The sequence below is a fragment of the Sciurus carolinensis genome, chromosome 9, assembly GCF_902686445.1.
Source record: "Sciurus carolinensis chromosome 9, mSciCar1.2, whole genome shotgun sequence".
NCBI lineage: Eukaryota > Metazoa > Chordata > Mammalia > Rodentia > Sciuridae > Sciurus > Sciurus carolinensis.
Genome location: NC_062221.1, coordinates 71,975,134 through 71,999,707, shown reverse-complemented (window position 1 = coordinate 71,999,707; position 24,574 = coordinate 71,975,134). Strand labels below are relative to the sequence as shown.

At 32.9% G+C, this 24,574-nt stretch overlaps 1 protein-coding gene across 11 annotated transcripts in view; it reads left to right on the top strand.

The window, feature by feature from the left end:
• Stxbp5l (syntaxin binding protein 5L) overlaps nucleotides 1-24,574 on the top strand; it is a 424,978-nt gene that overhangs the window by 313,685 nt on the left and 86,719 nt on the right. For 7 of the 11 annotated variants that reach the window (XM_047563363.1, XM_047563361.1, XM_047563357.1 and 4 more), the window contains exons 19-21: nucleotides 97-248; nucleotides 2,619-2,690; nucleotides 21,557-21,622. In XM_047563363.1, the coding sequence (XP_047419319.1) occupies nucleotides 97-248; nucleotides 2,619-2,690; nucleotides 21,557-21,622 (290 nt within the window). Of the gene's footprint in view, nucleotides 1-96; nucleotides 249-2,558; nucleotides 2,691-21,556; nucleotides 21,623-24,574 lie in introns of all 11 variants that reach the window. The other 4 variants (XM_047563364.1, XM_047563362.1, XM_047563358.1 and 1 more) reach the window with 2 other exon arrangements.

Here is a 24,574-nt window from a genome sequence, read left to right as displayed (position 1 = left end):
CCTAGGCAATACTTTTCAGTAAACTTATACTTACTTTAAAGGCAAAAATATTCATGATTGTCATATGTTCTAGTTGCATTTTTTTTTCTCTCTTAGAGTTGCCTTTGGAAACTGCAATGGGTTGGCTGTGGTGGATTTTATACAGAAGACAGTACTGTTAAGCATGGGGACCATTGACCTTTATAGATCAAGTGACCTATATCAGCGACAACCACGTTCTCCTCGAAAGAACAAACAGATCATTGCAGGTAGGAAGGAAAACAAACTGGGTTATGAACTTGATTTATTCATTAGTTTTCTTTTTCAGATTTCTTATCTTTTGTGATGCTATTTAAATGCTTTATAATATGAATTCAACATGATTTATAGTACTATGGAATAAAATGAGTTGGGCAAAGGAGGTATTTAAAGTTTAATTCGCTTTTCAGGTTAGAAAGCATCTCAAGTTTCTTAGGTTAAATTCCTAAGAAATAAGAGAAAATAAGATGCTAAATTTTGAAATGCTACGAAAATCAGGTTCTCTAGTTGAAAAAGCTGGCTGGGCATGGTGGCACTCACCTGTAATCCCAGCATCTTGGGAGGCTGAATGGGGAGGATCACAATTTCAAAGTCAGCCTCAACAACTTAGTGAGGCACTAAGCAACTCAGTGAGACCCTGTTCCTAAATTTAAAATATATCAGTACCCCATACCCCCAAAAAGCTACTTTCAATAGTTGCATTAAATAGGTTAAATTACTTGTAATATATTTGGCCCCTTTTAAAATGATAATTTAGAATAGTGGTAGAGTGCTTGGTAGTGTGCTTGCCTAGCATCCAGGAAGCCCTGGTTTGATTCCCAACACAATAAATACACACATAAAAGAGAATTTAAGGTCATTCATTTATTTAAATATTTTAAAATAACTCCATATTGTAGCTATGACCTTTTCTCAATGGATGATGACTGTATTGGAAATATTTGAATAAGCATAATAAATACTATTCATTGCCATTTTAAAAATGCTGTGAAAGATGGCATTTTTTTCTTGACACGACAAATAAATTGACTTATTCAACTATAAAAGAAATAAATCTGTGGTTAATTAGATTATAATGTCATAGTTTGATATCCTGAATTATCAAAATTTACTGGAATTTCAGTATATATCCAAATAATTGGCTTTATAGACATTGATGAAGTATTTTTTGTGCACTGAAGTAGTCTAGCTGGTAAAAATTAGACAAATAGTTTGCAGATTAAAATGCTTCTATAGCATTATGTATTTAGACAGTTCTTTTAAATTTATCTAATTTTATTTATTTAAAATAACCAATAGGATATCAAAGCCTTAATTAAAAATAAAAAACATGAAAAGAATATTTTATGATAAAATTTTAAAACCTTACGCATTATTTTCCAAATGACAAGTGTGTCAAATTAACATTTATGATAAAACAAACTTTCCTTTTGTACTAAAAACTTGATTTTTTAAAAAAATTTCTCTTTTATTAACTTTTTGATAAACTTCACTGCTTTCTAAATTATTAGTTTAGACCATTTTATGGGACACAAAATTCTCTTTCAAACCTGAGGCATTTTTGTTAGGGCATTCAACTTTTATCAATATTTTAGGACTGCTAGAAAGAAAAACAAAATAAGAAAAATTGTGCATATGTACCGTAAGAGTCACTCAATAATGGAAAAGAAAAGGTTGATTTATGAAAGTTCAGAGCCTTTAGGACAGGAAGATTCTAAGGGCTAGTAGGTGTTGTTTGTAGCGCTGAAAGCACCAGTTCAATTCATAAAACCTTGGACCCTTTGACAGCATCTAAGTTACTTTCCTTCTGGAAATGCTGGGTATATATGGTGGTGTGAAATGTGAATATTTTGACAAAGGACAATTGTAAGTTAAACTTCTTGAACCTTAACAGGTTTGAGCTTGGAAATATTGGAAATATCAATGACTTTAAAATATGGAAAAATGTAATGAAGCTGTAAACTTGGTTTTTATTTTAGTTTACAAAATGACTACACTGAACTGGGGACAGTGGCACATGTCTATAATCCCAGAGACTCCAGAGGCGACAGCAGGAGGATGGCAAGTTGAGGCTACCCTTGACAACTTAGCAAGACCCGCTCAAAAAACAAAAAGGGATTGGGGTATAGCTTGTAGGTAGATAACCCCTGGGTTTGATCTCCAATATTTAAAACAAACTGACTACACTGAATACTCATTTTACATTATGAAAATAAAGTATTAAAAACTAAAATCCCTAAGCTTTCTTTTTAATTGCAGAAGGATTAAAGATAATCATTTTGATATTAATAATTTATACATATTATTACAAGCCAAGTATGTGTACTATGCAAAAACATGTAAGAAAAATATGCCATCAATTTTTATAAGACATTTGATAAAATTGCTGCAGCATCCTCATCATTCATCTATCACCTCTTACTTTCTAATTGTTTTTTTTTTTAAATATCTCCTTTCCAATTTGATTACCTAATTTTGCTGCAATTTTTTCATCTTGGCTGTTCTAGATTCTGGTATGATATCACTTCCTTTCACTTTAGACTATTCTTCTCTCTTTCCTCTGCCTGCTGCTGATGCTGGTGTGCTGGCATGTTCCAAAGACAACTTTTGCATGCGTGGCCTGTCTAACTTTTATCCTGATTTAACGAAACGGATCCGTACTTCTTACCAGAGTAAGTTCTAAAAAGGTTAGACAAATAGCTTTTTTGAGTCACAATGCTTGAATAAACTCCACAGGTTGGTGCTCAGTAATGTGTTTTTTAAAAAACACATTCAACATGCATGTAAATTTTTGTTTTGTTATGGAAGTGCATCCTGATATTTTTAATAAAAATTATTATGTAAATATTTCAAATCACTATTGTCATGTACCCATTTATTCATATCCTTTGTTTCAGTGCTTATTTCAAACCATACAGTCTATGTCCTATTAATTCAAGAGTCATTATTTTCTGTTTTGAGGAGGGAAAGTAATGGTGTCCTTGTATAATAAATCTGATATGCCATATCAATAATAATTTAATGTTTTCTTATTTTAGAAGCCTTGTGCTTTGGCCATTTTACTACATTTTTCTAATCAGTGCCACAATATTTGCTTGTATTTTTTAGAGATAACTAGGTATTCCTAACTTATAATGCATTTTATTATGATAGAATACCCAAATGTATATTCCTGTAGTGATTTTAAGGTACCAAACTGTGAAGTAGAGAAATTAAGATCACAAATAAAAGAATGTATGTTAACATTTCCTATGGTAGCAAATTCAGATTTGAAGATGACCAGAGTAAGCAATTGTAAAAACTAGTGCAGAAAGTATAGGGAGTGAGGCTATATGTCATTGAAAATGCAGATGTTACTAGTGATGTTACAGGTAAATATTTATTGACAGGAAAAAATGTTTGCCTTATGTTAACCATTATGTTCTGTAAAAATTCAGATTTATTCCAAATATATACAATATGACCTGACAGTTGTATGTGTGTGTGTCTATATATATGTGTATATATAGACACACACACATACTTTTACATACGTGTTCACACATGTATATTGGTTGTAACTTGAATTTTTTCAGACTTCACCAGCTTATAAATACTAATAGATTCACATCAGTTGTAAAAACCTAAAACTTAACTGGTTTTTTCACTAGCTTTAAGGAAGTTAGTCCTTTGAAATCCTTTGAATTTTCCTAGAAGTGCCCAGATGGTGATTTATTTTCCCTAGTTTTATCCTCGAGCAGTGCACCTCTTTTTGATTACTTCTCACTGTCTCTGTTCCTGGAACCTGTGTAAAAACACTGAACTGCTCTTAAAACAGAAGCTTATTATATACTATGTTTCTTCACATTTGAAAATTTTATGAAATTTTAGTTTTCATAATAAAATTTTATGGGAATCTAGTCACACTCATTCATTTACATGTTTTCAGTGGCTGTTTTCACACTACAATGGCAGAGTAGAGTAGTTGCAACAAAAACCATATGGCCCACAGACCTAAAATATTTACTGTCTTAACTGTTAACATAGAAACTTTTCTGGCCTCTGCTCCATACCATTCTTTGACACCAGTCCCTTACAACCACACAAAGGATTTTTACCTAAAACCTTTCCTACATATACTCTCCACAACTTCTGAATCCAAGTTTAGCCTTCTGAAGATAGAATCCCCCTATGTTGTGTGTACATAAACAAAGATCTAGAAAATATTCTAGATTGTATCTTATAAATTTCTTCCTTTAGTTTACTCTATTTTCTGATTTTTCTGTAATAAACATGTGGTGCTTTTATGGTTAGAAGAGAAATTGTGGTTTATAATGAGGAGCAAAAGTAAACTCTTAGTTCAGAGAATTCCATAGTATCAGCCATGATATGAACATTTAAGAAATTTTGAGAAATATTCAATAACCTTATGTTCCCTTCAGAATAAAACAGTTTTTTTAAAATCTTCATTAAAGGTCCTTTAAAATATAATTCTTACTTATATCTTTATATGAATTTTCTACCACTCTCCTATAGAAATATTTCACTTGAATAGGCAGAATTAACATTGTCAAAATGGACATACTACCAAAATTGTTATAAAATTTAATGCAATTCCTATTAAAATCCCAATGACATTCTTCATAGACATAGAAAAAGCAATCAGGAAATTCCTTTGGAAAAATAAGAGACCCAGAATATAGCCAAAGCAATCCTTAGCAAGAAAAGTGAAGCAGGAAGCATAACAATACCAGACCTTCAATTATACTACAGAGCCACAGTAACAAAAACAGCATGGCATTGGCAACAAAACAGATATGTAGACCAATGGTACAGAACAGAAGACACAGAGACAAACCCTTATAATATCTCATTCTAGACAAAGTTGCCAAAAACGTACATAGGAGAAAGGATAGCCTTTTCAACAAATGGTGCTGGGAAAACTGGAAATCCATATGTAGCAGGATGTTGAACCCCTATTTCTCACCTTGCACAAAACTCAAAGTGGATCAAGGACTTAGGCACTAGAACAAAGAACCTGCACCTAATTGAAGAAAAAGTATGTTCAAATCTCCACTTAGGGAATTGTTGGCTTAGGAAATGACTTCCTTAATCAGACCTCTAAAGCATAAGAAGTAAAACCAAGAATCAATAAAGGGGATGAAATCAAACTAAAAAGCTTATTCACAGCAAAGGAAGCAATCAAGAATGTGAAGAGAGAGCCCACAAAATGGGAGAAAATCTTTACCTTGTACATCTCAGATAGAGCTTTAATCTCCAGGGTATACAAAGAACTCAAAAAAACTTAACACCAAAAAACCCAAAGTAACCCAATCAATAAATGGGCTAAGGAAATGAACATATACTTCACATAGGAAGAAAGACAATTGATCAACAAATATATGAAAAAATGTTCAACATCTCCAGCAACTCGAGAAAGGCAAATCAAAACTACTCTAAGATTTCATCTCACTCCAGTCCAAATGGTAATTATCAAGAATACAAGCAACAATAAATGTTGGTGAGGATGTGGGGGAACAGGTACATCATACATTGCTAGTGGGACTGCAAGTTGGTGCAACCACTATGGAAAGCATTATGGAGAGTCCTCAGAAAACTTGGGATAGAACCAACATTTTTCCCAGTTATCCCACTCCTTGGTTTATACCCAAAGGAATTAAAATAAGCATACTACATTGACACAGCCACATTAATGCTAACAGCAGCTCAGTTCACATTAGCTAAACTATGGAACCAACCTAGGTGCCCTTCGACAGATGAATTGATAAAGAAATTATATACACCACAACTCATAATAATAATATTCAGTTGTAAAGAAGAATGAAATCATGGTATTTGCTGGTAAATGGATGGAACTAGAAAATATCATGCTAAGCAAAATAAGCCAATCCCAAAGAACCAAAGGCTGAATGTTTTCTCTGATATGTGGCTGCTAATTCACAACAAGGAGGGGGAGCTAGGGCAGAATAGAGGTACTTTGGATTAGAGGGGAGTGGATATGGGGAAGGATAGTAGAATGAATCAGACATTATTACCCTATGCATATAAGATTACATGACCTGTATAACTCTATATCATGTACAACCAGAAGAATGAAGAGTTATACTCCATTTATGTGTGATGTGTCTGAATGCTTTCTACTGTCATGTATAACTAATTAGAACAAAAAATAAATTTAAAAAATAGCCCACTTGAGTCAAGTGTATCTTGCTGCTCTTATAATTTATTCATGTCATCTCTGTGAAAATGCCCTGCTCAAATTTCACTTTGTGTAATAAACCTTTCCTGCTGCCATCAAAGCCCTATTGTGCCAGTTCCTTCACTTAAATTCCTACAATGCCTGCAATGTACAGGTTTGTATACCATTTCAGTTCATATGTATGGCTACTTATTTTTATGCTTATGTTCTACTTTTCCTATACATGACAAGAATCTGAATGTATCATTTAAATTTGAATTTAAATGATTATTAATAAATAAAATAAAATTCTTATGTACAAATCATGAACTCACTAAGTAAATGATGACAGTAGGATAGAGCATGGCAGTTGACTCTTTTCATGAGTAGCTAGGCAACTTTTCAAATTTTACAAATAAAAAAACTAATTTCTTTCATTACTAGATTCACAGGAATTTTTCAAAAGCTATCATTATTTCTTCTAACTAGATACCTAACATGTCAAAATAGAAGTAAAAGCAAGTTCAGGAAACACTTAAAGAGATCCTCTATGTTTCTACCAGTAGTCTCCATGGGCACCCAAATAAGCCCTATCACTTGTTAATCAGATGTTCTAAAATCTTCTTTGATGATTAACAGTATGTATTGTGAAGAAGGTCTTGATTCTTTAATGACTCAATGGTAATGCCCTGGTATTTGCTTTTAAAACTAAATTTTACAAAAATTTGGTTTGAAATTTAAATATTGGCTAATACAATCTGATTGTATTTGTATAGTCTCACATTACTATAGTAGGGACAGCGAAGACTTCATGCATTGTTTCCTAACTTTCAGAAAAGTGTAGCTGCATTGTTCCTATTTGGGGAGACAGAACCCACTTCCATTGAGAGTCCATTCTCTTCTGAGATTGTGCTAAGCAATTTGACCCAGTGTTATATTATTTAATGGTTCTTATAACCCTTTGAGGCAGATGGATATTCATTGGTAGATTCCTCTACAGATGAGAAAACTGAAGTTGAAAGAGATGAAAGTAGTTCCTTAAAGTCAGTACAGAATAAATGAGAAATAAACTTACGCCTAACCCTAAATGTGACTCCATATGATTTCCACTGTATGATCCTATGTCTATAAGTGCTTCTTAAAGTTTTGGGCACATTGAAAACCAAATCTATTATTCTATAATCAGGAACCACTTCTTCCTCCATTTTAACCCCTGTGAATGAAACAACATATTCAAATATGAAATAATTCAAAATTGTTTTTCATATATATAAAATGAGATTAAACAGAATGGTCTTTAAAGTTCCCTTATGTCTCTTTAAAAACTATATTTATATTCCATTTCATTCTATTATGTTGATTTTTCTCTTGTGATGTCACAATTCTGTTTTGAACCTTTTACTCCATTTCTGGAGGAACATCTTAATTTCAGTCTTTTGATGATCACCTCATTACTTAGGTTAGGCTTCAAGAGGCTGCCTTCCCTAAGTCATTAAATTATCATCTGTAAATCTTTCACATCTAAAATAATAGTTATGTAGCTGAAAAGAAATTTCTATATTTTACAGATTATATATATTGTGAAATGCTTTGGAAAGAGCAACAGATTTAGATCAAATTATAATTATACTTTTTCTACTTATTAATATTTGTAATCTTAAAGGAAGATATTTAATCACTGAGTTTTTCTTCCCACATATAAAATAAAGTAAAAATCATAATCCCTATCTGTCCAGAAGAGTTGAATTTTTCTGGGTTAATATTTATAAAAGCACTTCTATAGATATTAGATATTCTTCGTTATTATAACACATGATGAAACAAAGCCACAGAGAGGTTAAATAATTTTTCCAATATCATAACCAATTATGGAAGACTTAAGGCTAACACTCTGTTGCCTCAATAGATGGTACCCTTTTTATTTATAACAAATTTTGATAAATAAGAATCAACTGTGAGTCATTTACATCAAAGGAAGTTTGAAAAGCTGGATTAAGATACAACACTGTTAGAAAAATTTGCTTGTGTATCAGTTTTTAGTTATGTAACAGAGGATCCTTTGGAGAGTCTCAGACCTAACTATTGCTATTTTTCCTTTCACTGCATGGTTTTCAACTTGGGGAAAGACAGCAGGTCCTAAAAACATAAACCAGAAAAATGAAGGGAAAAAACAAATTAGAAAGATAAAAATAAGAGAACTAGCAAAGAGAGGCAAATAAATAAATAATACAAAATAAATAGAGAAGGTCAAGAATGGAAAAAAAAAAAGAAAAGAAGTGTCTCAAGGGGGGAAAATTGTAAGTGGGGAAGTAAGTGGGAAAAAACCATTCATTCAAAGATTATTGAACAGTTACTGTGAAAAAAATTTTTTCTGGACATTAACTGCACAATGATGAGTAAACAGTTATGATATTTTCCTTCTATTTATTACAGACAATATACAGATAAATAAATACATAGATATACTATTATAATTGTAAAATGGTAGCAATGCTATGATAGAGAAGAATGAATGTTGTCAGGGGAAACACCCAAAGAGGAAACACCGAAGTAAAGTTTTGCAAGATAGAAAAGAACTAATCAAAGCTTTGAATTTCCACATCCAACCAAGAAAAAAACAAGTACTTCACTTCATGCTTACAGTGACTTTACAGATTTTTTTAAAAATGTTTAATGTTTGAAAAAAAGTCAAGATAGCATAATTAATTTTAAACATTAAATATTGGTGTTGATAAAAAATCAGAATAGAAGGGTATATAATATTGATTCTATTCTTATAAAATTCAAGGAAATGAAGACTAATGCATTGTGATAGAAAGCAGATCAGTGGTTGCCTAGGAGTGGGAAGGGATACTTCAAGAGAGGGCAGAAAGAAGGGGTTACAAAATGGCACAGGAAATTCTTAGATATGGTGGTTGTGTTTTTTTTTTTATCTTTATTATAGAAATAATTTATAGATGTATAAATATGTCAAAGTATCAGATTATGTATTTTATAAATATATCAATTAAATCTCAGTGAAGCTTTTAAAAAAAGTACTAGCTATATGAAAAGGATCAGCATATTTCAGGCATAGAGTACAGCTTATAAGTAGGGTCTAAGGTGGTAAAGAATTTAACTATCAGGGTTGGGGATGTACCTCAGTTGGTAGAGTCTTGCCTTAAAAGCATAAGGCCTTGGGTTCAATCCCCAGCATGGAAAAAAAAAATTGTTTTTAACTATCATCTATGAAAAAAAAAAAGGCCCAAGAGGCTAGAAGTATAGTGCCTGAATGGGAAAATAAGATGTAGAGATGAGCAGTGACTAGATTGTGCAAACTTCTAAAGCAATTATAATAAATTTTCTCTTGCTTTAAGAGAGAGAGTTATATGCTTTATTTATGTTCTAAAAATATTATACACACTGGTAAGTGAAGAAATATGGGTCCATAAAAGAAAAGAGCATATAAGTGAGAAACCCAGTATTGCACTACAGTCAGAAAATGAGCATAGCCTTGACTAGGGTGAGAGCATTGCTGGTGAAGAGAAAGGATAATTTTCAAGGATAACAGCACTTACAGAGCTACTATTACAATTCAATGTGGGTGAGAAGAGATTGGAATCAGCAGTTACTCCCAGATTTTGACTTTAGCCACTAATCATGTCATGATATTTACAAAGACAAGGCAACTTGAGGATGGGGCGGGGGCACTGTAGTAGAAAGCATAGAGTCAATATTAGACATTTAAATTTTGGTATCTCTGTAACATTCATGTGGAGATGTCAAGTGTACAGTTTAACAAATGTGAATATCAGTTAAGAGGTATAGGGCTATAACTTGAGTCTCAGCATATACATGTTATTTAACAGTATGGGAATAAATAAAATTACCTAGATGAGGATAAATGGATTGGAGATTGTAGATAGAAACATCAGAAATTTCAACATTTAAATTCAGGAAGAAGAGACTTTCTCAAGAAGAGCAAATTTGAGGAAAGACTGCCATAGAAGCCAAAAGGAGAGGTGTGTTTTAAGAAGTGGTCAACTACATCGAATGTTACACTTAAGTAGGATAAGCTCAGAAAAGTGACTGATGGGTGAAATTGAAGGTTATTAGTAGCCCTTCAAAAAGCAGTTTTAGAAGAGTAGTGAGATGGAAGCCGAAATAATGTTAGACTGAAAGAGGGGTAGGTGAGGAAATTGCACAAGTAAACTACCTCTTTCAAAGTACTTGGCTCTAAAAGGACACAGAAAAATGGGCCAGCACCTACATTGAAATAAGGTATTAAAAGGAGGAAATGTCTTGATTTTTTTTATTTTAAATTTTAGAGGAAAGAGAATATTTTTGGAATGATAGATTCATTCTAAGGGGGAGAAGGAATAATAAAAGGAGCAAAATCCTTAAGTTGGGAGTGGTTGAGAATCAGCATATGCATCAGGACTGACATTAAATAGGAGACTTTCTATATTATCAAAGATAGATAAAAAAAAAAGAAGAAAGTTACAGAAAAGAAAATGAATAAATTCGAAAAGTGCATGGTTTGAGACATGAAACAATGATAATTATATCTTATTTTCAGTTCTATACTTCAGTTGGCTTCTTTTTTTTAGATTCAGTTTTACAATGTAAATTTTCTTACACAAAACTTTGTGTTGAAAAACAACCACATTGAATTATAATAAGTAAAAAAAATAAGCTTCCATCTTCAAATTTACAGAAGAAAACTAAGAAATACAAAATGAGGTAGATAATTGCTCAGTAGTATGTGTTAGCTTTCTATGGTTTGGGGTAGCAGTAATATCACTGAAAGTCAGACAAATAAAATAGACCAATATAACCTAAAGCAATAATGCTCCACAAAAGATTATCACAACTGAGGAGGGAAGGGTACATTACTGGCATCTACATCTATCATGTATCCCTGCAACAAAATATTATCTGGCTAAATTTTCAATCTACTTTAAAACATTCAAAGAAAATTATTTTATCTGATGAATAATAGTTTGATAAGAAAATCCTTAAAAGGGTAGACTTCCACAAGGAAGAAATAGGGGCTCAGAAAGAAAGGATAGGGCTAAAACAAGACTGAAATTCAGCTGGGAAAACAGATCCTGTAGCTCCACATATAGTAAAGGTGGCACATGGCATTGTGGTGTTCTCTCACAAGGGCTTATATATCTCTGCCCCTGTGGCCTTTATGTTTGCAACCCACATGGCCTTGTGGCCTCTCATGGTTCGTTTCTTCTCGATTTCTGCAGCTTTCCTCAGTAGACATCCCATGTTACTGGTATCTCTTAATAATTTCAGGGTTCTCCATTGCTTATTTGACTTCCTTCTCACTTCTTTATGCCTCATGCTCTCAAGGGCAGCCTGCAGGAACTCTGACACTGCTATACTTTTCCTGATCTCCCAGACCTTCCTTTTAAATCTGTGTGGAATCCTCCATGACCCCTTAACTCCAGTATCCTGCATTTCTACAGAAGTAGAACTTCACAGTTTATACTAAGGTGTGCTGCCTTCTTGAGAAGTAACCAAGGCCCCCTGGGACCATGGCTGCAGCAGCCTCTGAGTACCTGGGTGACTGAGAATATGAAACAACTTCCTAGATCCTCTTTTGCAAGCAGGATGCCCCTATGGTCTATTTTCAAAGGGATTTTTACTTTTATACCCTTAAGCCTGAGATGGGTGTGGTCTTGCCAATTATAAGATACCCTCAAGTTGTCTTTCCTAGTCTTTCTGAGTAAGGTACTTAGCATTTCTTTAGTGACTGCAATCTCTTTAACAACCACACCTTCCTTAGCCACAGGTTTACTTGTACTTTTCTGATCAAACTGCAAGTTTTCAAAAATCTTTCTGCTCCTTATTATCATAGTAAGCTTGTCTAAAAGCTGCCCATAATATCCATGCCACAGCCTGAATGCTGTGCTACCTTGAAATTTCCTCCAACAGATTAATTAACCCATGACCTTTAAATTCAGGTCCACAGAAAATCTCAGGACATGGGCAAAATGTAGATAACTTGTTTGCTAGAATGAAACACAAATGCCTCTAATAGATTTTCCCATAGAGTCATCCTCCTCTGAAACCTCAGGAGCCCTGTCTTTACTGTCCACAGTTCTATCAACATTTTGGTCTTCTGAGATCCCATCAGAATCACCTATTAAACTCCATTTACAATGTTCTAAAGCTTTTCTACTTTACATCTCTAAACTTTTCAAAATTCCTCCTCCACCCCACCAGACAGCAGCTCCAAAGGATTCTGAATTACATGAACTGGTTGGTTATAGCAATGATCCCATTCTCAGTACCAGTTTCTGTTTTAATTAACTTTTTCATCTCCTTGACCAAAAGGGCCGAAGGAAAACGTAAAGGAGGAAAAGTTTAATATAGCTTGTGGTTTCAGAGGCTTGGTCCACAGTCAACCAACTACCTAACCTCTAGGCCTGAGGTGAAGCAGAATATCATAGCAGAAAGGTATGGGGGAGAAAAACAGTTCAGGACAATGTAACAAGGAAGTAGAGAGATGACTGCTCGTCGGGGGAAAGATAACAAACCCCAAAGTCACACCTCCAATGGACCTACTTCCTCTAGTCACACCCTACCTGCCTACAGTCACCACCCAGTTAATTCAAAATCTAATCATTTCACCTCTGAGAATTCTTGCTTTGTTTTGAGCTTTTGGGGACACCTCATATTTATTCCATAACAACAGAATTTCCAAGATCTCAAATACAAGTAAAGGAGGAGCTTCTCATTTTCAGATAGGATATTGAAAGACATGCTAGCAACAATAACAAAATTCTGTGATATTATTGATAAAAATAAAATCATACTTTCTTACAGAGCTATTGAAGAGTTATAGATTCAAAGACACCTTAGTAACCAAATGCTGGAGAGGGAAGAACTATTCATAGGTGAGAGTAAAACTGCAGATGTCTCCATACCCAGGGGAAGGAACGACCCTTCCATAGATGGATAAAGTGCAAAGAATTTAAAAACAAAAAAAATTGCAAGATGGCTTTCTGGACTGGCCTGTGGACTGTAATTTGAAAGAGCTCTGAATACAAAAATGAATCATTCAAGTTAGTAATTTGTTGCCAACAAAGCCTTATCACTCCTGATATTCTTCTGACAAAATGGCAGTGCATGTGGAACTGTGAAAGCAGAGAAATTTATGCAATCTTAATGTACTTGCCTTTCTGGTATTATTGTATAATTTAACCAAAATATTGAAATTTTCTAAATCAATATCCCAGCCCTGTCCCTGCACAAATGGTGAAATCAGCACTTAGCACTTGGCAAAAGAAGAGTGGAATGTTGAGTGTTAACTTAAAAGGAAAGAGACATTATTTTTCCTGCTATTTTTTTCTTGAGTTCTCCTATTTCCCTGATTATCCTTTCTTATTTTAATTGTACAGATTCATGTGTTACAATGTGATAAATCAACACGTAAACAGTTTGTAAAGACAAAGAAATTTTCTTGGTCCAACTTGAAATAAAAGCGCTTAATCTAATTAAAGCTGCAACCCAGTCCTGCCTTAGTTCAATAACTTGTAGAATTTGAATTAGTAACTCTTCATTTAAGCTACTTACCAAAGAAATGAACAAAAAAGGATATATATATATATATATATTTGAGAGATACTTAAGCTTCTTATTGTTTTATAAATAAGCATACTATCAGAAAATAGAAAATACACAATGAAGCAGGAATTTATGACTCATAGTTGAATGGAAAAAGAAGCCAATTTAAGGAGACTCATAAATGCTACAAATTAAATAAGCAGTCAAGAACTTTTAAAAAACTATTATAAGAAAAAAAAAGGAAAAGTGAATTAAAATGTGTAAATATGTTTGGGAATTTCAGGAGAAAAACAAATTGAAAAGAATCAAATTACAGACCTGAAAAATATATGTGAAATTAAAAGATCACAGGTTGCTCTGATATATTGAATCAGATCAATAGAAAGGACACAAACAGAAGGACAGTATTTTATGATTACACAAATGGTATGCCTTTACTCCATGTACAAACAGAGAAACAACATGTGTCCCATTCGTTTACAATAAAAAAAATTAAAAAATAAAAAAAGTTAACAAAAAGGAAGCAGTCATAGTAACTGTGTCTGCAAGTTTTTGAAATTTGATGAAAAATACCAACTCAAAGACACAGAGGTTCAGAAAATTCCAACATAGGAAAATAAAATAAAAACACAAGAACTCATGGTCAAACCATTGAAACCAATCAAAGAAAATGTTAAAAACAACAGAGAAACACAGTTACCACCTACAGGATAACAATGATGTGATTAATGAATGATTTCTCTTCAGAACTAATTAAAGCCAAAGACAACACAAAAACAAAAGAATTATCAATCCAGAATTCTATAGCAAAAATGTCATTCAAATATGAAAGTAATGAATTTGACTTTAGTACACCAGCACTATAAGAAATGGTAAAGAATTTTTTAAAAACTGATGGAAAATAATCACAGATCGAGATTTAGAAATACAGTAAGAATGAAGCACACTGGAAAGAATAAATATTTTGGTAAATATTAGACATTTTATCTTAAATTCTTTAAAAGTTCAGTTCTATAAAATGGTATATTATGGGGTTTATAATGAATGAAAGTAAATTTATGATAACACCACAAAACATAGGGAGTATGTAAACAGTATGTATAATGTTTTAAATTTCTTTCATCCTAAGGGAAGTGGTGTAAGAATAATTAAGAGTATACTGTGATGAATTATATATTCATATTATAATCCATAGAAGAGACACTAGAAAAATAAAATAGAAGACTGTAGCTAAATAGTCAATGAGAAGATAAAATAGAATACTAAAATTATTTACTCAAAAGAGAGAAATGAGGGCTAGAATTGTGGCTCAGTTGTAGAGCACTCGCCTAGCATGCATGAGGCCCTGGTTTTGATCCTCTGCACCACATAAAAATAAATAAATAAAGGTATTGTGTCCCTCTACAAAAAAAAAAAATTTAAATGATAGAAATGAGGCATGGTGGAGGGAAAAGAACAGATAAATTGAAAGCAAATAGAAATATGATAGATACAAAACTAACCCAAATATTATATTAAATATTAGTGGAGTAAACTTTACAAAGAAAAAAATTATGAGACAAGATTAAATAGGAATTCAACTACAAGCTGTTTATATAAGATGTACTTTAAATATAGACACCCAAATAGGTTGAAAGTAAAAGAATTTTGTTAAATGATTAACCATAAGAAAGTTTATTTGTCTATGTTACCATGAGATGAAATAGATTTCGAGGCAGAGAGATAAAGAAGTTAAAAAATTTTAATGACTTGATTTATCAGGAAGATATTTAAAATCTTGTAGACAGCCAAAAATATTAAAAATACATAAAGGAAAAATTGTTAAAATACCATTGAAATTGAGAAATCTGTAATTATTTTGGGGAATTCATCATTTCCCCTTAGTAACAATAGAATAAACAAATGAAAATTGTTCAGGATATAAACAATGTAAGGAACTCTCTTGACCAAGTTAACCTAACTGACATAGACACCTACCCTATAAAATTAAAAACATACATTCTTTTCAAGTAGATATATAACTTTCATAATGATAGACTAGAACATAAAACAAATTATAGTGAATAACATGTGATTGAAATGAAGCAAAATTTGTTATCTGACTGCAAAAGAAATTGAATTAGAAATTAATCCCCATTATTTGGAAATTAGGAACACATTTTTGTTATTTTTTGTTCATATTGGTGCATTAGAGTAGGGATACATTGTTACATATTTATACATGCACACAACATAACAATATAATTTGACCAGTATCATTTCCCAGTATTTCCCATTTCCCTCCCTTCTTCCTTCCACCTAGTTCCTTTGCTCTACTCTGCTGATCTTTCTTCAATTTTTATGAGATAACCCCCGACTTTGTCTTTTTCATCTCTAACTTCCACATATGATCCTTCACTATTTTAGTTTGGCTTATTTTACTTAACATTATGTCCTCAAGTTCCATTCATTTTCCTGAAACTGGCATGATTTTGTTCTTTATGACTGAACAAAAATTTTGTATGCATACCACACTTTCTTTATCCATTCAACCATTCATGGACACCTAGGTTGGTTCCATAGTTTTTCTGTTGTGAATTGTGCTACTATGAATGTGGGTATGCATGTATCACTATAATATGATGACTTTAATTCTTTAGGATCAGATGCCAAGGAGTGGTAGTAGCGGTGGTATAGCTGGGTCCTAGTCTTTTGAGAAAATTCCATACTGATTTTGATAGTGGTTGTACTAATTTACAATTCCACCAATAGTTGAAAAGTGTTCCTTCTCCACATTCTCTCCAGCATTTATCATTGTTTGTCATTGATTATTGCATTCTAAAGTTGAGTGAGGTGAAAACTCAGTATAGTTTTGATATTTCCCTGTTTGCTAATGATGTTTGTTTTAGTCAGCTTTTTCACTGCTGTGACCAAAAGACTTGACAAGAACAAACAAAAGGAAAAGTTTATTTAAGAACCGGCGGTTTCAGAGTTCTCAGTTCATAGATGGCCAACTCCACTCCTCAGGGCCGGAGGTGAGGCAGAACATTATGGCAGAAATGTGTGGCAGAGGAAGGCAATGGGGAAATGGCACTAGGAAGCACAGAGAGAGCTCCACTCACCAAGAACAAAATATATACCCCAAAGGCATGCCCCCAATGACCCACCTCCTCCACCCATTCCTCCCTGCCTATAGTTACAACCCAACTAATCCCTATCATAGGACTAATGCAGTATTAGGTTAATGCTCTCATAATACAATCATTTCTCCTCTAAATTTTCTTGCGCTGTCTCACACATAAGTTTTTGAGGGACGTTTCACATCTAAACCATAACATTGTTGAACATTTGTTCACGTATTGACCATTGCTGTTTCTTCTTTTGAGAAGTATTTAGTTCGTTTGTCCATTTATTTTGCTTGTGTGTATGTGTGTGCGTGTGTGTTTTGAGTTCTTTATATATTCTGGACATTAATTCTCTGTCAGAATAATACGTAGCAAAGATTTTCTCTCATTCTGTAGTTGCTCTTTTCACATTCTCAGTGGTTTCCCATGCTGTGCAGAAGCTTTTTAATTTGATGCCATTCCATTCATTAATTGTTGGCATTATTTCTTGAGCTTTAGGAATCCTATTGAGAAAGTCATTGCCTGTGTTTATATGTTGGAATATTACCTCTACATTTTCTTCTAGGAATTGCTAGTTTCTTGTCTAAGTCCTAGGTCTTTGATTCAGTTTGAGTTGACTCATGTACAGGGTGAGAGGTAAGGGTCTAGTCTCATTCTTAAACATAGGGATAACCTGTTTCCCCACCATTTGTTGAAAAGGCTGTCTTTTCTACAATCCTTTGTCAAGGATCAGATGATTATATCTTTGTGGGTTTGCCTTTGTGTCTTCTAAGAGAATTTTTAAAAAATAACTTATGGTTTAGAAAAGAAATCCCCAAAGACATTTTAAAGTATTTTTGACTGACATGAAAGTATAAACACAACATGTCAATATTTATAAGATACTTCTAAAGCAGATCTTAGAAAAAAACATAAAACTGTGAGTGTTTATATTGGAAATCCATAATTTAAACTTCTTTTTTAGGATGCTAAGAAAAAAGAAGTAATGAAACACAATGTAAATGAAAGGAAATTATAAAGGTCAAAAATCAATTAAATAGAAGACAAATAATGTTGTAGATCAACAATATGATCCTTCAAAACCATTAATAAAGTCTACAACCCCCTGAGACTGACTCCACAAGGAAAAAATCATGTATGATAATAACAAGAATGAAAAAGGGAGCATCACTGTGGATTATATAAACATTAAAAATTATGAAGTAATGTTATGAACAACTGAATTTAAGCAATTCTTTGAAAGACAAAACCTACCAAAACTGACATCAAACACCTTGGAAAATATAAGTAACAGTCTGTTTAAATTTTTAAAATTTAAAATTAAATACTTTCCTCAAGAAAATTATAAGCCTTAGATGGTTCCATAGATTAACCCTTTCAAACATTTAATGAGGAAGTAACAACAACCTTATGCAAACCTTTTTAAGGTCCAGAAAAAAAGCCATCACAATGTTGATAACAAAAATTTGACATAGTAAAGTGGAAGAAAAGTTCAGACCAGATCCACTCATGAACATAGATGTAAAAATTATAAATAAGATAACTAGTAAATGGAATATAGGCAAATAAATATAAGAAATATAAACATTACAATCAAGGTGGATTTATCACAAGAATGCTAATTTAATATTTAAAAATCAATGTAAAACAACTGATAAACACAATAGAGGAAAAAATTCTGATCATCTCAATACATGTAAAAACACTGGACAAAATTGAATACTTATTTATGATAAAAATCTTCAAACTAGGAACAGAAGGACATGTCCCCAATTGAATAAATCCTCTCTATGAAAAACCAACAAAGAAGATCATACTTTGTAGTAACATATTAAATGTTTTCCCAAAAAAAAATCACAAATAAGGGAAGGATATCAACTCTTACCATTGTTCAACTTTTTACTTGATAACCTAGTAAGGGCAAAAGCAAGATAAAAAATAATATACCTAAAAATGAGAAATAAAATATTAAAACTATTTGCCAATGCTATCATGGTATATATAGAAAACCTAAAGGAATCTATTAAGAAAGCTGCAAAATAAAAAGTGAATTCAATAAGATTGAAGAATACATGTCATTATATAAAAATCAGTCTTATTTCTATAAAATGACAGCAATTGGGAAATAAACTATAATACCAGCTATTCATGATGTTGAAACAGGAGAATCACAATTGCAAGGCCAGTCTGGAAACTTAATGGGACCCTGACTAAAAATGAAATTTTAAAAACAGCTTAAGACATCTCAGTCAGTGATCTAGTGCTGGCCTAGCATTTGTGAGACCCTGGGTTCAAGCCCCAGCACCACAAAAAACAAAATGAAGATAATACTATATATAAGATAGACTTCCAAATGATATGGTCCCATTCCCCAGAGAATAAGAAAAAGCATAACTGATGAAAATTGTATTAAAAACAATCATGTAGTTTCTGGAAATTATTTTAGAATACACAGCAAAAGAAGAAACATTCAAGAAAAGTCTACTGAAACTTGGTAAAAACAATAAGAATCTGGGATATAATAATAGACGACTTTCAAATTCTCATGTCTAAGACTGCCATACTGAAATCTACAAAATATTGCAGAAGGAAATATTTTCAAAATCATTCATATAGTAGGGAATACCATATTTATGGGTTGGAGGACTCAATTTTGAAAAAAATATAAGTATCTATATATATTCATGAGGATAAGATAAAATGGATGATAGACAATAAAACAGGAGGGTTATGTTACATTATCACAATTGACCTCTTCATCTCCAGAATTCTATGATTTTTTTTTTTTGCACCTACAGCAAATTTTTTGGTATAAATTGAATAAAGAGGGTATAAAAAGGAATATGAACAAAGACAATTTTAATTATTCACAGTAGCTCTCAAACGTTCAGATTTTTCTGGGTAAGGGGACTTCTATTCAACCACATACTTACTTACAAAGAAAAAATAATATGAGACTTTTCAAAAATAGTAGGAAAACTATAATGAGGGCTATTTTAAATGTCACAGGCATGTGTCCTTGCAGATAATGAGAATTTAAAAATATGTATTAAACTTTTGTACCCATTTGTGTTTGTCAGAAGTCATAAAATAGTAAGAAATACTGGAAATATAAATGTAGTGCTTGTTATAAAAATGAGCTTGATGTAATTGAACAAATCTATGTGTAATATAAAACACTACATTTTTATAAATACAAAATTTTAAATCTGTAGCATCTCTTTTTTTTTTTCCTTTTTTTTTATTTCTTTCTTTTTTTTTTATTATAAAATTGTAAACAAATGGGATACATGTTGTTTCTCTGTCTGTACATGGCGTAAAGGCATACCATTTGTGTAATCATAAATCTACATAGGGTAATGTTGTTTGATTCATTCTGCCATTTTTTCCCTTCCCCCCCTCCCCTCCCACCCTTCCCCTCCATCTATACAGTCCTTCCTTCCTCTATTCCTGCCCCCCTCCCTAAACCCAACTCCAACCCCAACACTAACTCTTCCCACCCCCCATTATGTGTCATCATCCACTTATTATCGATATCATTCTTCCTTTGGTTTTTTGAGATTGGCTTATCTCACTTAGCATGATATTCTCCAGTTTCATCCATTTGCCTGCAAATGCCATAATTTTATCGTTCTTTATGGCTGAGTAATATTCCATTGTATATATATACCACATTTTCTTTATCCATTCATCAATTGAAGGACATCTAGGTTGGTTCCACAATCTGGCTATTGTGAATTGAGCAGCTATGAACATTGATGTGGCTATATCTCTGTAATATGCTGATTTTAAGTCCTTTGGGTATAGGCCAAGGAGTGGGATAGCTGGGTCAAATGGTGGTTCCATTCCAAGTTTTCTAAGGAATCTCCACACTGCTTTCCAGAGTGGCTGCACTAATTTGCAGCCCTACCAGCAATGTAAGAGTGTACCTTTCTCCCCACATCCTCGCCAACACCTGTTGTTGGTTGTATTCTTGATAATTGCCATTCTAATTGGGGTGAGATGGAATCTTAGGGTGGTTTTGATTTGCATTTCTCTTATTACTAGAGATGTTGAACATTTTTCCATATGTTTGTTGATTGCTTGTATATCTTCTTCTGTGAAGTGTCTATTCATTTCCTTAGCCCATTTGTCGATTGGATTATTTACATTCTTGGTGTAGAGTTTTTTGAGTTCTTTATAGATTCTGGAGATTAGCTCTGTAGCATCTCTTTAGGTATTTAGCTCAGTTGGTAGAGTACTTGCCTTGCAAGCACAAGGCCCTGGGTTCAATCCCCAGCACTGCAAAAAAAAAAAAAAAAAAAAAAGTCTGTAGCATCTCTTTAGGTATTTTTTAAAGGCCAATAACCTGTTCTCCTAAATTAAAGGATTTTATAATGTCTTTTAAAACTCTTTCTGTTTCTTATTATTCTTGGTCTATTTTCTGGTGAAACTGGGTCATTTATTAAAGTGTGAAGATAATAAAGAAAATTTGTATCTTTCTACCATCCATATTTAATTAGCCTTTTTTGATTAGCTACTGCTTCTATGTTTTTCCCGTATCACTTAAATAAATTTTCAGAACAGTTTTTATAATATGACATGATAATGTGGTTTTCACAGGAAAGGGTACCTTTTTAGACTTGAATCAATTGTGAAATAAGAATTACCTATAAAGTGCTATCAAAATTTAACTCTCTTCCTTTAATTTCAGGTTTAACTGAGTTGAATGATAGTCCAGTACCACTGGAACTTGAACGTTGCAAGTCTCCCACTTCAGGTAAACAAGAGTGGTATTTTTCTAGTGCCTGTTAATTAATTGCAGTAATGTATTGCTTTATTTTGATAATTGTAGTCTAAAATGTTAATTCATAGTTTTAGTAGTTATAATTTGGTTTCTAAAATTAACCATCAGCAAATTTGATTCTGAAAATCAAATTGAAATAAATGTCTTCAAAAATATTCTTGGCCCAAAATAGAATTAAGATCAGAATTATGAATGTAATAATTTTAAAGATATTTTAAAGGATGGTTGTCATGCAAATATATTAATAATGCTTAATAAGTATCAAAATGAATAATATACAGAAAAATTGTAGTTTTTTTCTGGAGCTGATTTAAGAGGAAGCATACACTATAGGTGCAAGAATAAATGACACCATTCCTCAGGACCACCGTTTTTAAACATGTATATTTAATGACAAAAATAATATAATATGATATTGAATAAAACATCAAGTAAAGTGAGCACCCATTAAAAATATATTTAAAATATGAGAATAAAGATACTTAGGTATATATACATATATATGTGTGTTTGTGTGTGTGTATTCTGATTACTTGATCTCTACCTGTCAAGGATAAAGAATAGGTAATTTGCCATGTACAAACAGAGAAACAACATGTATCCCATTTGTTTACAATAAAAAAAAAAGAATAGGTAATTTGGTCTATTTCATTCTCAACACATCTCCCTTGCCTTTCCCTCCTCCCCCACTGTCCATCCCCTTCCTTTACTTTGTCTCTCTTCTATTTTCATGACATTCCCTTTTTATTCCCTTTTTCTCTCTAGCTTTTGTAGAAGGAAAACATTCAAAACTTGAATTTTTGGCTTATTTTGTTTAGCATGATGTTCTCCAATTCCATCCATTTACCAGAAGATGACATAATTTCATTCTTTATGATTGTTTAAAACACGACTGTGTATATATACCACATTTTCTTTATCCATTCATCTGTTGACTGACACCTGGGCTGGTTTCCTAATTTGTGTTTTGTGAGTTGCACTAATATAAACTTCGATGTGCCTTTATCACTATGTATTCTGATTTTAGTTCATTTGGATAAATATCAAGGAATACCAAATCGGAGTTACATGGTGGTTCCATTTCTTGTTTTCTGAAGAATCTCCATGCTGCTTTCTAGAATGGTTATACTAACTTGCAGTCCCACAAACAATGTATGACTGTAACTTTATTCCCATATCCTTGCCAGCAATTAGTGTTATTTATATTCTTGATTATTGCCATTCTAGCTGGAATGAGATGAAATCTCAGTGTAGTTTTGGTTTGTATTTTGCTGATTGCTAGAGATATTGAACATTTTTCATATATTCACATATGGCCGTTTGTTTTTTCTTTTGAGAAGTTACCTGTTTACTTCTTTTGCCCATTAACTAATTGGATTTTTGGGGTTTTGTTGTTGTTTGTGTTTAGTTTTGGTGTCTTTTTTTTTTTTTTGAGATCTATATATATTCCACCTATTAATCCTGTCAGAAGAGCAGCTGGCAAACATCTTCCTCCTTCTGTAGGCTCTCTTTTCAATCTTTTTTCCTTTGCTGTGCAGAATATTTTTAATTGATGCCATCCTACTTACTAATTCTCAGTCTTATTTCTTGAACTTCAGGGATCTTATAAAGGAAATCAGTGACTGTGCCAATATGTTGGAGTGTTGAGGATATGTTTTCTTGCAGTAGTTCCAAAGTTTCTGGTCTAATTCCTAGCTCTTTGATCCAGTTTGATTTGATTTTTATGTAGAGTGAAAGGGATCTAGTTTCATTCTTCTCCATGTGGATATCCAGTTTTCCTAGCACTGTCTGTTAAAAAGGGTATCCTTTCTGCAATATATGATTTTAGAACCTTTGTCAAGGATCACATGACTGCCTATGTGTATTTGTCTCTATGTCTATTATTTTCAATTGATCTTCGTGTCTGTTTCTATGCCAAATACCAGGCTGTTTTTGTTACTATATCTCTAGAGTATAATTTGAGATTTTGATGTGTCCAACATTGCTTTAATTGTTCAGGATGGCTTTGGCTATTCTGGGTCTTTTATTCTTCCAAATGAATTTTAGAACTGTTTGTTCTAGTTCTGTGAAGAATAACATTGTTATTTTGATGGGGATGCATTAAATCTATAGGTCTCATTTGGTAATATGGCCATTTTGACAATATTAATACTGCCTATCCAGGATCTCCCTAGGAGATCTTTCCATCTTCTAAGGTTTTCTTTAACTTCTTTCTTCAGTGTTCTATAATTTTTATTGTAGAAGTTTTTCACTTCATTGGTGTAAGGGATCCCACAAAAACCACGCCAGACATGGGAAATCACATAAGGGAGCTTATTAAGCAAACAGAGTGTCTCCCTGCAGGGTAAGAGAGAAAATGAGAGGAAAAGAAAGGGAACGAGAAAGGGCATGCGCTAGAGAGAGTGGAAAAGAAAGGGCATGCGCCAGAGAGAGTGGAAAAGCGAGGAAGATAGAAAAAGTAGGTAGGAGAGAGAGAAGCATGAGAAAAGATGGCGGGGTAGCTTCTGAGAAGCAGTTGAATTCTGCTGGGCTAACAGGGGACCAATAATGGAGAAAGATACTTGCGAGCTGACTGATGAGCCAATAGGTAGCTAGGATGTTCACAGATTGACAAGTGGTTGGGAGAAGGGGAAAATGGCTGCACTGGAAAGGTAGTGGTGGGGGGGAGCAGCTTTGTACACAGGTATTTCATTTTTTGAGGCTACTGTGAATATAATTATTTTTCTGATTTCTTTCTCAGTAAATTCATTATTGGAGTATAGGAAAGCTATTGGCTTTTGTATGTTGATCATTGTATCCTGACACTCATAGATTTATTGATCAATTCTAGTAGTTTCTGGTACAGGTTTTCTTTTTGTGTGTGTGTGTATGTTTTCTAAGTATAGAATCATGTCATCAGCTAACAGTTAATTTGCCACCTTCTAT